This window comes from Lemur catta, chromosome 7, assembly GCF_020740605.2.
Source record: "Lemur catta isolate mLemCat1 chromosome 7, mLemCat1.pri, whole genome shotgun sequence".
In the NCBI taxonomy this organism is placed as follows: domain Eukaryota; kingdom Metazoa; phylum Chordata; class Mammalia; order Primates; family Lemuridae; genus Lemur; species Lemur catta.
Window position 1 is genome coordinate 84817295 of NC_059134.1, and position 16243 is coordinate 84833537.

The following is a 16243-nucleotide window of genomic DNA, read 5'->3' on the forward strand; positions in this document are numbered from 1 at the left end:
CCCATCAGCAGTGCACAACGTTTCTGATTTCTCCATGTTTTTACCAACACTTATTATTTTGTTTTTTATAATTGATGTCATTCTAATGGGTGTATCTTCTTCATTTTTGGGAGATATTTTTGCTGGGTATAGAATTTTGAGTTAACCAGATTTTTATTTCAGTACTTTAAATAAAAGGTACTATATTCTGTTACCTTCTGGCTTAGAAAATATCTGCCACCATTTTTAATATTTGTTCCCGTGCGTGTGCTGTTCTTTATCTCTCTGGTTGTCTTCATGGTTTTCTCCATTAGCAATTTGACTATTTTATGCCCTCATTTTTTTTTTCCTATTGTATTTATCCTGTTTGGGGTTTTCTCAGCTTCTTAGATTTATGGTTGGTTGTCTTTCTTTAATTATGAAAAATTCTCAGCTGGCTTTTTAATCATATCTCCTGCTTTATGTGTTTTCTCTTTGGGACTCCAACTTTAAGTGTTAGATTTGTTGAATTGTCCAAAACTCTTAGATGCTCTATTCTTTTCCTCTTGTTCATTCTTTTTTCTCTTTGTGTTTCAGTTTGGGTAATTTTTGTTGATCTAACTTCAAGTACACTGATGCTTTTCTCTGCTTTGTCTGCAAAGCTTGACAAAAATATTTTTTGTCTTTGCTAGCATGATTTTTTCTCCCTGGATATCCATTTGAATGTTTTGTTAAGTTTCCATTTCTCTGCTGCTAGTCCCTGTCTGTTTATGCACATTGTCTCATACTCTGTCCTCTTCTCTCCCGTAGTCTGACAGTGGGTAATTACTTCCTGTGTTTGTCTGTTCTCAGAGTGGATTATCACCCTTTGGCATTCGGCTTACCTGTTTGCTTTGTAACCTGAACTCCCTGATAGGCTCAAGAAAAGTTATGATTTTGTAGTTTATCCTGCTTTTTTTCCCACCATGTTAGGGTGGGAACAACTTTCTTTTGTAGCTTTCTGCATTCTTAGTGAAACCAGGACTGATAAATCAGTTTATATGCAGACTTTCAAGATTTCATATAAAGACAACTTGACAGCTTTTTTGTTTTGTTTTGTTTTGTTTTTTTGAGATAGGACCTGGCTCTGTCACCCAGGCATTTGCAATTGCATGATCATAGTTTACTACAACCTTGAACTCCTGGGCTCACATGATCTTCCTGGCCCACCCTCCCAGGTAGCTGGGACTACAGGCATGCACCACCATACCTGGCTAATTTTTTTTTCTTTAATTTTTTGTAGAGACGGGGTCTTGCTATATTGCCCAGGCTGGTCTCAAACTCCTGGCCTCAAGCAATCCTCCCACCTTGGCCTCCCAAAGGGCTGGTATTATATGCGTGAGCCACTGTGCCTGGTCCTGACAACTTTTAGAAGCCAAGGAACCAAATGGAAGATGATTTCAGATAAAGTGATAAATTCCTACAAAATTAACCTTGGGAAGCACCCCTTATAGTTCTCAAATCATATGTGCTTAGTCATGATATAGAAATTTAATGTGGGAATAATTTTGTGGTTTTCTTATTCATGAGGCAGGCATCAGGAATATTTCAGTGGAGATTTGGATTACTTTAGTATCTTTGCATGGTACAGGTTTTATGTTTTTGTAATTAGGAATTTTCCCATGAATCTTCAGCATCCACGTTATATATCTTCATTGGACTCTTTGCTTTTGTAACATAACATGCAAGTGAAAATGTCTGATATTCCCTTATAAACTATCTCCTACTCAATAAATGTCATCAAAGTCTCCTTTCAGTATATTTGAACTTTTTCATTATAAGGAGTTAAAAGTAAAGGAATTTGAAAAGAAAACTCCTTTACATGTGTTAGAGTTGAAGGTGTCTATTAGCCATGCAAGTAGAAATGTCATGTGAGAAGTTACATGTACAAGTCTGAAGCTCCAATACATCAGGATTAGAGGTAGAATTGGAGGAGGAGTCATTATAAATAGTATCAAAACCTTGAAACTGAAAGTTTCTGACTGGGGAGATACCAACATTGAGAGGAAGGGACTGAAAATGAGTGAGTGGGCAGAGTGGAAGAAAACTAGGAGAGTATAGTGACACAGGAGCCAGGAAGAGAAAGAGTTTTTAGTCAACATGAGAATGTTAGAGTAGATGAAGACAATTTTACGTGAGGACTGTGGACTTAGGCGGTAGATTTGGGGGTCATCAGCTGGTGGGTGGTTTTGGAAATCTCCACTGTGGATACCTGTGGATAGTATAATAGGTACAGTGAGAAGGAGGCTAAGGGAGCCATCAGTGAGTTCCTAAAATACTATGTCCACATATGTGAATTTGTGCAGACCAGATCTTTTGTATATGGTTATCGTTAAAAGTCTCTAAGCTCTGGAAATTTGTTTATATTTCTACTCCTAAAGGGGTTTTAAACAAACAAACAAAAATGTTTATGTATTTCTGGAAATCGAAATTAGAAGAGCCATGACACTAAGCAGCTGATGGTTACCATGACAGTGTGACAGTATTTAGGAAGTCTCCAGCATGCCTTTGGAATGAGCTGCTGTTCACGTAAAATTCCATAATACTGTAGTAATAGGGTATGTGTTTCTTGCCACATACTATGAACTAGATCTTGATCTTAAAGGCTTTTTCTAAAAGATTTTACAGGAAAGAATCCAATGGGTTTACATTTTCCAACACTTTCATACCCACGGGCAGAAGCAAAGGTATAAATCAAATGCTTTAGTTATGATCAGCTCTGTTGGAAGTGTGGAGATCCCAGCTTTATCCTAAAATTGTTATGTATACAAGAAAGAAATTAATTCAAATGCATTCACCATGAACTAGACAGAGAATTTCATTTTGTTTCTTACACTAGGACCTATGCCAGCATTGCTTCATCTTTGGCATTTGTTATATCCTGTTTTGTTAAATTAAAAAACAGTTCCTGTTTAATGCAGTGGTCTTAAATTTTTTCCATATACACCGCATTAGTAAAAAAATTTTTGAACATTCCTCCATATGTATATGTGTATAATTGTTTATATAAAGTCTCTACATGTACCACCATTCTGATATAATCAATGCATTATAAAGCATACAGAAAATAAGGACATCTGAAAAGAAGGAGAAAAAATGAATCATCCTGGCTTCACACACCACAGAGACCATTTGTCTTTTTAGAGACACAGGAGTTGGTTATTTTTTTTTTTTCTTATTATGCTTGTAGTATATCCTTCAAGTTCTCATGTATGATATCTGAGCAATTTTTTAAAATTGTAATCAAGGCCTAGAAGTAAACTTACTTCTTTATGGTTAAATATTATTTTTCCAGGGCCTCATATAATGCAAGTTTTTCTAATCAGGAGAACCTTATTGATAAAGCAAACAAAAACCTGTAATATTTTTCATCTTTGTTTGCCATTGTATTCCATAATTTACAACGTTGAAATCATAATGATCAGGGTTAAAGTTATATTATGAGTACTAATTTTACTGTACTAATTTTTCTTTCAGATGACATTAAAGTATCAGTGAATGATTTTATCATCAAGGCAGCAGCTGTTACCCTTAAAGTAAGTAGCAAAGCCCAAATAATTTTGTCTTCTAAAGGAGTTTCATGTCTTGGAATTTTTGTAATGAGAAATAGAACTCTTATTTTTAAGTCACAAAAATTTTATAATTTGCTAAAAATATTTCATTTCCCTCGTTTTGCAGATGAAGAAACTGTAAATCAAAAGGGCTCACAACTAATTATAGCAGAATAAAAATCATTTTATTCAACAAATACTAACTGATCCCCTATCTTATTATGCTAACTCCATTGTAGGCATTAAAGATATAGCAGTAAGCAAAATCCTACATGATTTCTGCTCTAACAGGGCTTATGTTTTCATCAGAAGAGACAAGCATATGTCAGATGATGAAAGGACTGAGGAGCAAAAGGAAGCGGGGTGAGGGGACAAAGTAACTAAGGGTGCCTTTTTCAGGTGTGAAGCCAGGGAAGCCTCTCTGGCAGGGTGATAATTGGGACAAGGCCTCAGAAAAGAGAGGAGTGAGCCAAAGAGGGATCTGGTAGGAGAGCATTCCACACAGAGAGACTCATAAGTACCAAGGCTGTGAGGAGTGGATTGTGTTGTCCACGGGCGTGGTGCTGAGGGTGTAGCATGCCTAGAGTGGACTTAGTAAGAGTGGAGAGGGTAGGGGGTGAAGTTTTGTAAAAAGTGAGGGAGGAGAAGAACGGGATGGAAGTACATGAGGGTTGGCCATGATGGGAACAGGGATCTTATTATGAACGAGAAGGAAGCCCATGGAGGGTTTTGAGCAAAGGACGAACATGATCTGACTTACACTTTAAAAAGAAAAAGGAGAGACTGTTCTGGGCGCTTTGGGGAATACAGCCTGTGGAGACGCAAGGGTGGAAGCAGTGAGCTCCCTAGGAGACTGCAGAAGACGACAGTGGCTTGGACAAAGGTGGTGGCAGTGGAGCTGGGGTGAAGTGGAGATTTTGGTTCCATTTCAAGGTAGAGCCAACGGTATCTGCCGATGAGTTGGATGTGAGGTGTGAGAGAAAGAAGACCAAAGATTTGGGCCCAAACAATGGGAGGAGTGGAGTTTTCCATGTACTAAGATTGGGAAAGGTGGGAAAGGAGCAGGTTTGAAGTGAGGAATGTAGAGTTCGGTTTTGGACATGTTAAGTTTGAGGAGCCTAAGAGATGTCCCAGTGGAGGTGGCAGAAAGGCAGGTGACCGTGAGCCTGCAGTTCAGTGGAGGTGTGTCTGGCTGGAGATGTAAATCTTCTAGAAGGCTTCAAACCTTCCTGCTCAGCACCAGTTTTCATTATGCCTTCTTTCTGTAATGAAGCTGTTTTCTGGGATCGCTACTTGTTAACAGCACTATATTTAAAGTACATTTATAATGAACTTATTTTTATTTCTTGAAAAATGTTAATATAGAACTTTAAAGGCATGCATCTAATTGTTCATATGACTTTTCTCTTTTGACCAAAGATTTTGAATTATATTAAATATTTTCTAATAGTGAAGCATTTTTACATTCCTTAAATCTCTAGTGGTCATAAGCTATTTGTTAATATTTCATTGCATAATTTTGTATCCAGAACCATATGTAAATGCAATTTAAATTTTGTACTAGCTTCATCAGGCCGTTTTTTTTTATCATTGGCTTTATTAAATTTAATTGGATTCTTTTTTTCTTTTCCTTTCTCTGTGCTCATTTCAATATTATATAAGGATTTTAATTTCTTGTGGTTTTTGTAGAATTCACCAGTAAAAATACCTGAACTTAGTTTTATTTTGGGGAGGGAATCTTGGCAACTTTCTCATGTTTTCCCCATAATTACTGATTTAATTTTCAGCATTTTCTTGAGTCAATTTTGGAAGCTTATATTTTCCCAGAAAATCACTCATGTCATCTAGATTCCTGAACTTACTAGCCTAGAGTCATTTAAATTTCTTTCTTATAGTTCCTTTAATGTCCTCAGTGCCTGGGGCTGTTCTAAACTCTGTCTTGCTCCTGTTGCATATTTATGTGCTTGGTTTACATTGTTTTGTTATATCTTCCTTCATTTCCTTAGATTCATTTTGGTTGGAAATATTTGGTTAGAAAACTTCCATGTGTAATTTATTCTAATTCTTTTTTTATCAACAAGAAAGTGTAAGATTATGGATTTTTCTTTGAATACAACTTAATCCGTGTCCCATGGGTTTTTGTTACATAGTTTTGTAATTAAATTTATTTGCCAGATATTCTTTATTTGTAAGCTTTTTTGTCTTTTGTTTGTTGTTTTTTATTTTTTGTGCCTCTTTTACTTTAGTGTTGTCTATGAATAATTTAAAATCTACTGAGGGGTTGGGACTTAATTTATTCTTTCAACATAGTGATATTGCTGAGTGAATGAAGGAGCTGATCCTTGAAAGGTGGGAAAAGGGAAAGAGCAAATAAAAAATGATGTGAAGGTAGTCCCAAAATGGAAATGAGCATAGCATGACAGTGAGAAGCCTGAGTAAAGTGGAAAATTCCTCTTAGGGGAGTGGTCACAAGTAAAATGACATAGGTAGAGTGGAATCCAATTGAGTATTGCCATGCTTAAATGGCATGCCAGGAGAACTGGGTCTTTTTCTGTAGAAAGTAAAGAATTTTTGAGAAGAGAAATTCCATTTTTATTTCTATTTTTTTGACATCATTTTCACCTGTGACATTTGGCAACATTATTAATGTACACTGTTTCCAGGCATTTAGTCGTTTTGTCCATTTTTTTATCCATAGTATAGTTTGTATGTTAAATGTATGTATGCTCATACATGGTATATATCATGTTTGTGAGGCTTTAAGAAATCTCTTTTTAAGTAGAGAAGTCGTTTACTGAGGGCCTGCTAATATATATCATGGTGCTGGGCTAGAGAGTCAGACTTCCTTCATGCCAAAGGCATAATGTAGCTGAATATCACTGCCCTTTTCCAGTGCCCTCAAAATCATGTTGGTCATCATATGAGGCAGGAAGTATATATAACAAACGTTAAATACCTTCTAGCAATCAGATTTAACAAAGAAGGCCTTTTCTTTTTTACCATGGCATAAAGAGATCAAAACATGTACATCATCAGAATTTCCTCTTCAGGCTTGCTTCAAAAAGGTGATGTGTTTATTCTTCTCAGACATAAAAGATAATTGACACAGAAATCCAAACCATTTTTTCAAACCAAATTTGTATTTATTTCCTTCTGTCTAGTTATAGTCACTTTGAAAAATGCATAATAATTTTAGTTATTTTTCTGTGACCACCTTGGTCTGAAGCTACCTCTTTAATAACATGTTTTTTCTATTTCTAGCAAATGCCAGATGTTAATGTAAGCTGGGATGGAGAAGGCCCAAAGCAGCTGCCCTTTATTGACATTTCAGTGGCTGTGGCAACAGATAAAGGTTTAATTACACCAATCATAAAAGATGCTGCAGCTAAGGGTATACGGGAAATCGCTGACTCTGTAAAGGTATGTCTTAAGAAATACTGTGCTTTCAAAATGTGACAATATACTTCCAGGCAATTACTTTGTGATAAAGTTTTGACATGATCTGGTCACACTGATTTTGGGGGGTGGAGGGCAGGAGAATTATTTCAAGTGATTGTTACCTGTATATAGGTTTTTGCTTTTATCCAGGTATGACCCATTTTAAGAAAATTAGTATTCAAAAATTTAGAAATAGCATACAGGTAAATTAAGAAATAACTTCATTCAAGTTAAAGACAAGCTTTATTTGCCAAAGTCCAGAATCAACCCTAAAGATGCTATTTCAGGTGGATTTTAAAATGGAAGTAAAGCTGAAACTATATTTTTATGAAAGTGGTAATAAATAGACCACAGTGTTTTTGGGTTTTTTGGTTTTTTTTTTTTTTTTTTAGTGAGACAGAGTCTCAGTTGCCCGGCTAGAGTGCAGTGGCATGTGATCATAGCTCACTGCAACCTCAAATTGCTAGGCTCGAGATCCTCCTACCTCAGCCTCCCAAATTCTGGGACTCCAGCCTGGCTAAATTTTTTCTATTTTTATTAGAGACGGAGTCTTGCTCTTGCTAAGGCTGGTCTGAAACTCCTGGCCTCAGCCTCCCAGAGTGCTAGGATTACAGGCATGAGCTATCTACTACACCTGGCCAACCTCAGTGTTAATAACATTTTATTTTTAAAAGAAAAGTTCATTTATTTTCTCTCTAAAATTGAGACCATTAAAAGTACCTAGCATTCCAGAGGCAAGGTACTTTTATTTTTTCTGGGTTTCTTGAAAAGCAATTTTTGTAACTCTAATTTGGAGGAATCTGATTTCACCAAAAAACAGCACATTGAATAGGCGGGAACACAGGCAGCAGGTCAGCTTTGATAGCCTCAGTAATTTCCATGAATATCTTTTGGCAGAAGTATCACAGGTCTTGAAGTATTTGCATTGAAAATTTCAGATTCATTTGGACAAGTGATTATTTTTCCATTTGCCAAGGACCTATTATATATATAGTGGTAGGACAAATTATAACGGGAATAAAAGTAGCTTTGGGAAGCTGACAGTATATAGATGCATAGACCTACTTGCCCAAAATAAATAAAGGAATGCAAATTAATCTGGTTTTAAAAGCATACCTATAAATATTGTTTACTTGGAATTTTAGAGTTAGATATAATTAAAGATGAAACTAATAGAATTGACATTTTTAGGTCTTGCTTCATTCCTCTTTGAAAAGATTTGCAGAGTGTGTTTGTAAATGTAACTATTTTGCTTAATGCAAAGGTGATGTCAATTTAAAAGTCAAAGTAAAAGATTAGTTTACTGGGATAAATAGTACATGCCTTATATTCATCAAGAGACTTAGATCTAATGGTATTCTTAATTCTTCATTAATTACAACAGTTTTAAAAGGCAGAGCAAAGTTTACCTTGTAAGTACCCAGTAATTTTTTTGATTGAATTAGCAAGGTATGTTATATATTGTAGAAATATTTGCTAGTCTTCTTTTATTATATCCTTTCAGTTGGATGCTTCAGGTAACATGTACTTAGATTTTTAAATTCACATTGCCAGGAGATCCCAGTGAAAATTACAAATTTTCAGAGCCAACAATCCTCCTCACTCTATACTTATTTCAAACGCCAATTAGAGTTCATTGACAGGACTATCCAGCTGATATATTTAGGGTCTACAGAGATATATATTTTTTTTAAGTGTAGTATCAGTGTTTGAAATTTCATCCTTAAAATAAATTTTGCTTTTTTATTTATTCCAGCCTGGTAAGTCATCAGGATATATCGAGATCATCTGCCTTTAAAACAATGCCTTTCAAAGTTCATATATGTGTCTGTTTAAATCATGTGAATAATTATGTTGCTTAAGGCAGGAAAAATACATTTGTAGATTGTTCTCTCTACTTCTCATATTCCAAGAACTATACAAATAATTTTATAAGTAACTATATCCAAATAGTATAAATCTATAATTGTGTTTCAGTTGCCAGTAAGTCACAGTAATGTGTTGAGATCATTTTTTAGATTTTTGAGATTTTTAAAGAATATTTTAGTTTTCAAAAATTAAATCATCTGTGGTTGAAAATTAAATAGTTATCAAATCTCATGAATTAATTTATAATTTTTTATATATGATAATTCAACCACTGTTCCCTTGCTTTTGAAGCACCGAAAAATAAAGATTAATAGAAGTGTAGTTAATTCCAAGTACAAGTGAGAGGGAATTTTAACTACTTTTCTTATAACCAGTCTCAGTGTCATCTGTCTTTCCCTCTGTAAGTTTTTAGAAATTGATATTGTCAAGAGTGATATATGAAACTACTAATTCTTATATTCCTTGTGGGCAGACTAGCTCATTTCAGGAAATGTTTTAGCTGTAGTGTCAAAAACCAAGAAAAATCCATTCTCTAGGGCACTGTAATTCTACTTCTGAAAATTATTGTGAAATAATTCAAAAGAAACCAGTTTATACCATTAAGGAAATGACTAAATTATGGCAGATGCATTCTTTAGAATGTTAAGCAGATTTTAAAAAATCATTTATAAAGACTAACAACACAAGGTAAATATTAATATATGGAGAAATGAAATATAAAATTCTATTTTTTTTTACCATTATCTGAGGTTTTGCATATATGTTGTGGATAAAGATGAAGCAACCTTTGAAAGATGATGGGTGATATATTGGTTGTGGGATTGTGGGTATACTACTTTGGTTGCCATTGGATAATTTATTTAAAACCTCCTAGATTGACAAGAATGGCTTCTTATATTTTATCTTAAAAGAAAAAAAATTATAGGCAAAATAGAAAATTGCATTGTGTATACAGAAAACACTAAAGCATTCTACATAGTAATGGTGCACAGGGTAATGCCAATATTTGAAAAATTTTTAAAGGGAAGTGATTTTTCTAGAGTTTTTATTAACATCTTTAGCTTCTTGGATTCTGTGCTTTAACTTGTTTGTTCTTATAATTGTATTAACTTTCTATGTAATGTCTTATAAAGTCAAATCAAGGCATATCAGAGATGAGAGTACCATGTACAAATATTTCCAGTGACAAGATCAACTGTATATTGTTGTGTTGTCATGCTCTGATGTTCTGTTTGTATTTTTCTCAGGTACTGTCAAAGAAAGCAAGAGATGGAAAATTGTTACCTGAAGAATACCAAGGAGGATCTTTTAGGTAAATTTTTTTGTGTGTGGCTGTTGATTTTTCCCTCCAAAATATCAGGGGGGTACAAATGTTTTTGGTTACTTGGATCGCTTCTGTAATACTTGAGTCAGAGTTATAAGTGTGCCATCACCCAGATAGTGTTCATTGTACCCCTTAGGTAGGTTTTCGCTCATGTCCTCCCCCCGCCCCCACTCTGCTTGATTTCTACTGAGTTTTACTTCCCTCTGTGCACAGGTGTGCACATCGGTTAGTTCCAATTTAATAGTGAGTGAATGTGGTGTATGTTTTTCCATTCTTTAGATACTTCGCTTAGGATATGGTCTCCAGTTCCATCCAAATTATTACAAAAGGCATTAATTCATCCTTCTTCATGGCTGAGTAGTATTCCATGGTATACATATACCAGACTCTGCTAATCCACTCATGAGTTGATGAGCACTTGGATTGGTTCCTCATCTTTGCAACTGTGATTTGTGCTGCAGTAAACATTTGAGTGCAGGTGTCTTTTTAGTTTAATGACTTCTTTTCCTTTGGGTAAATACTCAGTAGTGGGATTATTGGATCAACTGGTAGGTCTACTTTTAGTTCTTTGAGGAATCTCCATACTATTTTCCATAGAGGTTGTACTAATTTGCAGTCCCATCAACAGTGTATAAGCGTTCATTTCTTTCTGCATCCACACCAGCATCTATTGTTTTTGGACTTTTTAATATAAGTCATTCTAACAGGGGTAAGGTGATATCTCATTGTGGTTTTAATTTGCATTTCCCTGGTGATTGGTGACACTGAGCATTTTTTCATATGTTTATTGGTCATTTGTCTATGAAACACTGAGGAACGAAATTGCAGATGACACAAACAAATGGAAAAACATATCATGATCATGAATCAGTATGTCATATTTCACAGATCTAGAAAAAATAATTCTGCGCTTCGTTTAGAACCAGAAAAGAGCCTGAATAGCCAAAGCAGTCTTAAGCAAAAAGAACAAATCTGGAAGCAACACATTAACAGACTTCAAACTATACCACAAGACTATAGTAACCAAAACAGCATGGTATTGGCACAAAAATAGAGGTACACCAATAGAACAGAACAGAGAACCCATATATAAAACCATCCACATACAGCCAACTGATCTTTGACAAAGCAGGCAATAATATACACTGGGGAAAAGAATCCCTATTCAATAAATGGTGCTGGGAAAATTGAATAGCCACATGCAGAAAAATGAAACAGGATCCATCTCTGTCACCACTCACAAGAATTAATTCAAGATGGATAAAAGACTTAAATGTGTAAGGCATGAAACCATAGGAATTCTAGAAAAAAATGTTGGAAAACCTCTTCTAAGATACTGGCCTGGGCAAGAATTTATGAAGGAGTCCACAGTGGCAATCACAGCAACAACAAAAATAAATAAATGGGACGTGATTAAATTAAAAGCCTTCCGCACAGTTAAGGAAACAATCAACAGAGCAAATAGACAGCCTTCAGAATGGGAGAAAATATTTGCAAGCTGTATATCCAATAGAGGGCTAATAACCAGAATCTACAAAGAACTCAAGCAAATCAGCAAGGAAGAAAACAACCCCATTAAAAAGTGGGCCGAAAACATGAACAAAATATTTTCAAAATAGACAAATGGCCAATAAACATATGAAAAAAATGCTTAATGTCAGTAAACATCAGGTAAATTTAAACTCTTAATTATCAGTAGCATCAGACAGGTAAATAATAAGACATTAATTCCATGTCAACCTGTTTCATTTATTTTCTGAAATAGTTTTTCAATGTAAGCTAAATATCACATACTTTATTTAGACAACAGAATATATTTGAGACTAGTCAGGCTAGTTATATCAAAGCTAGTGGGAACCCATTAGTGTTGAACAGAACATTATTTGGACATTAACTAGCATGTATTGAAATTCAGATTCTTAAATTTTATTTTTTAAATAAATTTATAAGCACAATTGATTGTAAACCTTAGCTATTTTCTTTCTACTTGTGTTATCTTTTTTAGTTGTTATCAGCTCTATTTTCAAGTATAACTTACATAAAGTGCACTGAGTATAGCTTAAATTTTTGACAAAGAAACTGTGTAGCCACCCAAAGCAAGATAGAAAATATTACCAGCATCCCAGAAGCCTCCCTTTACCCTTCCTAATCATAACACGCCTCAAAGGTTACCGCTGTTCTGAAAATGATCACTGTAGACTTGTTTGCTGGTTTTGATCTTTATATAAATATTATATATTCTTTAGTATCTGACCCCTCCCCCCGTGTTATTGTCTGTGACATTATATCATTATGCAAAGCAGCCATTTATTTGCTATTGTTGCAATATATAGTACTCTATTGGATAAATATATCAGAATCCATTTTACTGTTGGGCTTGTGGGTTGTTTCCAGTTTGGCACCATTACAAATAATGGTGCTATGAACATTCTTATTGGTGTCTTGTGGTGAACATAGGTACCTTTTTGTTGTTGTTGTATAGACCTAAAAGTAGAATTCTAGGTTAAAAGCTCTAATAGGTACTATCAAACAATTTTCCAAAATGGTTATACAAATTTACATTTCCATCAACGATGCATGAGAAATCCCATTGCTCTACATTCTTGCCAACATATAGTAATGTTAGGTTTTAAATTTTAATAATTCTTGGGGTGTGTAGTGTTACTCTGTGGTCAGGGAAATGTAAATTAGTGATATTACATACTTTTTCATTTATCAGCCATTTGGATATCTAGTAACTCATCAGGTAAAGTACCTTTTGAAATCTTGTGTCCATTTAAAAAAGTTATACATAGGATTCCTTATTCCCAGATACACAGACATTGGTAGGCTATATTATTTCAAATACCTTCCCCACTCTGTGGCTTACCTTTGGGACTCTCTTGGTGATGTTTTTTAATGAAAGAAGTTCTGAATTTTAATGAATTACTATTTATCAGTATTTTTCTTTATAGTTGGTACTATTTGTTTTCTATTAGGAATTTTTTATGTCACAGAATCATGAAGTTCCTCTTCTGTCTTATCTTCTAGAAGCATTCTAACTTTACTTTGCATGTGTAGATCACAATTCATCTAAAATTGGGTTTGTGTATAATGCGAAGGTCAAAATTCTCATTTCTTTCCCCTGTATGGATGTTAAGTTAACACAGCATCATATTGAAAAAGATTTCTTCTGTTCATAACATTGAGAAGGTGACCATATATATGTTTGTCTGGTTCTGTGTTCTCTTTTTTCCCACTGGTCTGTTTGTCCCTTGTTCACTACCACCAAACTGTAACTCTTGATACCTGGTAATGATTTTGTTCATCCTCAAAATTGCATTCTGGCTCTTCGTATTTCCAAATAAATTTTAAAATTAATTTATCATTTTTCACACATACATACTGCCTTGCTGGAATTTTGATTGGAATTGTATTAAACATTTTGACTAGTTTGAGAATCAATATCTTTATGGTATTGATTTTTCCAGTTGATGTAGAAATCATTGTTTATTCAGTTCTTTGATTTTTTTCAGTTTTGTAATTTTTCTGTATAGAAGTCTTATATATGTTTCATTAGATTTATTCTTTGACATTTGGTTTTTGATATTATAAATGCTGTTGTTTTTAAATTTCATTTTCTAATTATAGCAACTTGTATATACAGTCATGTGTCACTTAACAGGGATATGAGAAATGCATCGTTAGGCGATTTCATTGTTGTTTGAACATCACAGGGTGTGCTTACACAAACCTTGGTGGTATAGCCTACTACACACCTAGGCTGTATGGTATAGCCTATTGCTCCTAGGCTACAAACCTGTACATTATGTTACTATGCTGAATAGGCAATTGTAACTCAGTGGTAAATATTTAGATATCTACACATTAAAAAGTTACAGTAAAAATACAGTATAAAAGGTAAAAAATGATACATCTGTATAGGGCACTTACCGTGAATGGAGCTTGCAGGACTGAAAGTTGCTCTGCGTGAGTCAATGAGTGAGTGGTGAGTGCATATGAAGGCCTAAGACATTACTGTAGGCTTGATAAATACTGTACATTTAGACTACACTAAATTGATAAAGAAATAATTGCCTTGTGACCTTATGAGGACTCCAATGTTACTAGGTGATAGGAATTTTTAGCTCCATTATAATCTTATGAGACCACCATTGTTTATGAAGTCCATTCTTACGCGGCACGTGACTGTAGGTGTAAAACAGATTTTTACAAAGGCTGTCCAGAAAGTATCCAGCCATGTACTGTGTTCTCGTTGGATTGACAGTGGCTGGATACTTTCCAGACAGCCCTTGTATATTGATCTTTTGTCTGATGTCTTGGCTAAATTACTTACTAATTTACTAGTTTATCTGTAGAGTCTTAGATTTTTCTATGTATACAGTTAGTTTATCTGTGAATAATAACACTTTTTCTTTTTTCAGTCCTTATACCGTATATTTCTTTTTCTTGCCATATTCCACTGCCTAGGAACTCCAGTTCAATGCTGAATTAATGTTTGATAGTAGATATATTTGTATGTGTGTTGCTACATGTTCTTTGGTCTTTAAGTAACTTAGTATAAAGTTCAGTCGCCAAGTTTTTAAGTAAAACTATATGCTTAAGGGAAAGGTACTTTGGTTAAGGACGTGCCACCTTCAGAGCTTTCATTTTCCCTCTAGTATTTCCAACTTGGGGATGTTTGGCATCGATGAATTTACTGCAGTGATCAACCCGCCTCAGGCCTGCATCTTGGCTGTTGGTAGATTTCGACCTGTGCTGAAGCTCACTGAGGATGAAGAGGGGAATGCCAAACTACAGCAGCGCCAGCTCATAACAGTCACAATGTCAAGTGACAGTCGAGTGGTCGATGATGAACTGGCAACCAGGTTTCTTGAAAGTTTTAAAGCCAACCTAGAGAATCCTATCCGACTTGCCTAGTCCTCGAAGATGCGAAGTTGGTCTTTGACTTAGTTAATTCAGTAGCTGTTACTAAGAAACATAACATTATAGAAAAACAACCAGGTATTTAAGTTTGAAGTAGATGAACTGTTTATTTATTTAAGGTGAAAGCATTTGACCCAAGTTATCTTCATTTTCAACTTGGGTTTAATGGTGTAGAAATAAATGATGATAAACTACTAAAAGAAAGAGAACATTTGGTTAGTCAGATCCATTTTTAACCTCTGGTGCTGTACAAAAGGGGTATTAAAAACTAGATGTAAATCAAATTATATATTTGGCTCATTAGAGCATTTTAGAATATTTAAGAATGTATGATACATTGTAAAATAAAAAAATTGTTAGAACTCTACCTTAATTGAGTTGAAGTAAGTGGTCTTCAGAGAGATGCCCATTAATTTAGCAGTGAGACCTCACTTTTATGAGCACTGCTCTAGATATACTTGAACAATTTAATATGTACAGTTCTGGATAATAGTAAATAAATAAGGATCACATTGTATTAGGGGTTTTGGCAACATTACTGAATTTTTTATGTACATAAAGTCATATGTTTTAGAGTGGTTTCTCTCAGTCTTATATTTCACTTCTGTAACACTGTGAACTTCTAAAGAGTGGAAGAATAGAATAACAGAAGCAAGAATGAAGAGAGAGAGACATTTCAAAAAAATTGTGTAGTTTAATGAAAAACTATAGCTAAAATATGTAAACCTTTTGAAATAAACTGCTTACCTTCATCCTGAGTTGGAATATATTTAAATAAACTGTGTTATCTTCTACCAAACATTTTAAGTTAGTTTTAACTTAAACATAAAATGTTGTTTCTTAATGTATTTTAACCAATTTTGTACTGTACAATAAAATGTGAGATAATACAAAAATTTCTTTGGTATTTTAAATGTTAGGACACAGAAGTTTAGTTAAACTTTGAAGTAGACTAGTGTTTTTCTACAGCATCTTAAAAGGGACTCTACAGAAGAAAAGAATGATTTTAAAATTAGTATGACATTAGGAAAGTAACTGATAGGAAATGTAAAACTTTGGAAAGGGAGTGGAAAAGAAGACTTATGAAGCCAAACAGATGAGAACTGTCCTTTTTATTCCATTGGTAATGTGAGCTGGG

At 34.4% G+C, this 16243-nt stretch overlaps 1 protein-coding gene across 8 annotated transcripts in view; it reads left to right on the forward strand.

Annotated features, from left to right (window-relative positions):
• Positions 1–16243, forward strand: part of PDHX (pyruvate dehydrogenase complex component X) — a 69158-nt gene that overhangs the window by 50358 nt on the left and 2557 nt on the right. For 7 of the 8 annotated variants that reach the window (XM_045557792.1, XM_045557791.1, XM_045557795.1 and 4 more), the window contains exons 8-11: positions 3475–3533; positions 6810–6968; positions 10103–10167; positions 14841–15903. In XM_045557792.1, coding sequence (XP_045413748.1) covers positions 3475–3533; positions 6810–6968; positions 10103–10167; positions 14841–15099 — 542 coding nt within the window. In that variant the 3' untranslated portion in view covers positions 15100–15903. Of the gene's footprint in view, positions 1–3474; positions 3534–6809; positions 6969–10102; positions 10168–14840; positions 15904–16243 lie in introns of those variants that run through there. The other variant, XM_045557798.1, reaches the window with a different exon arrangement.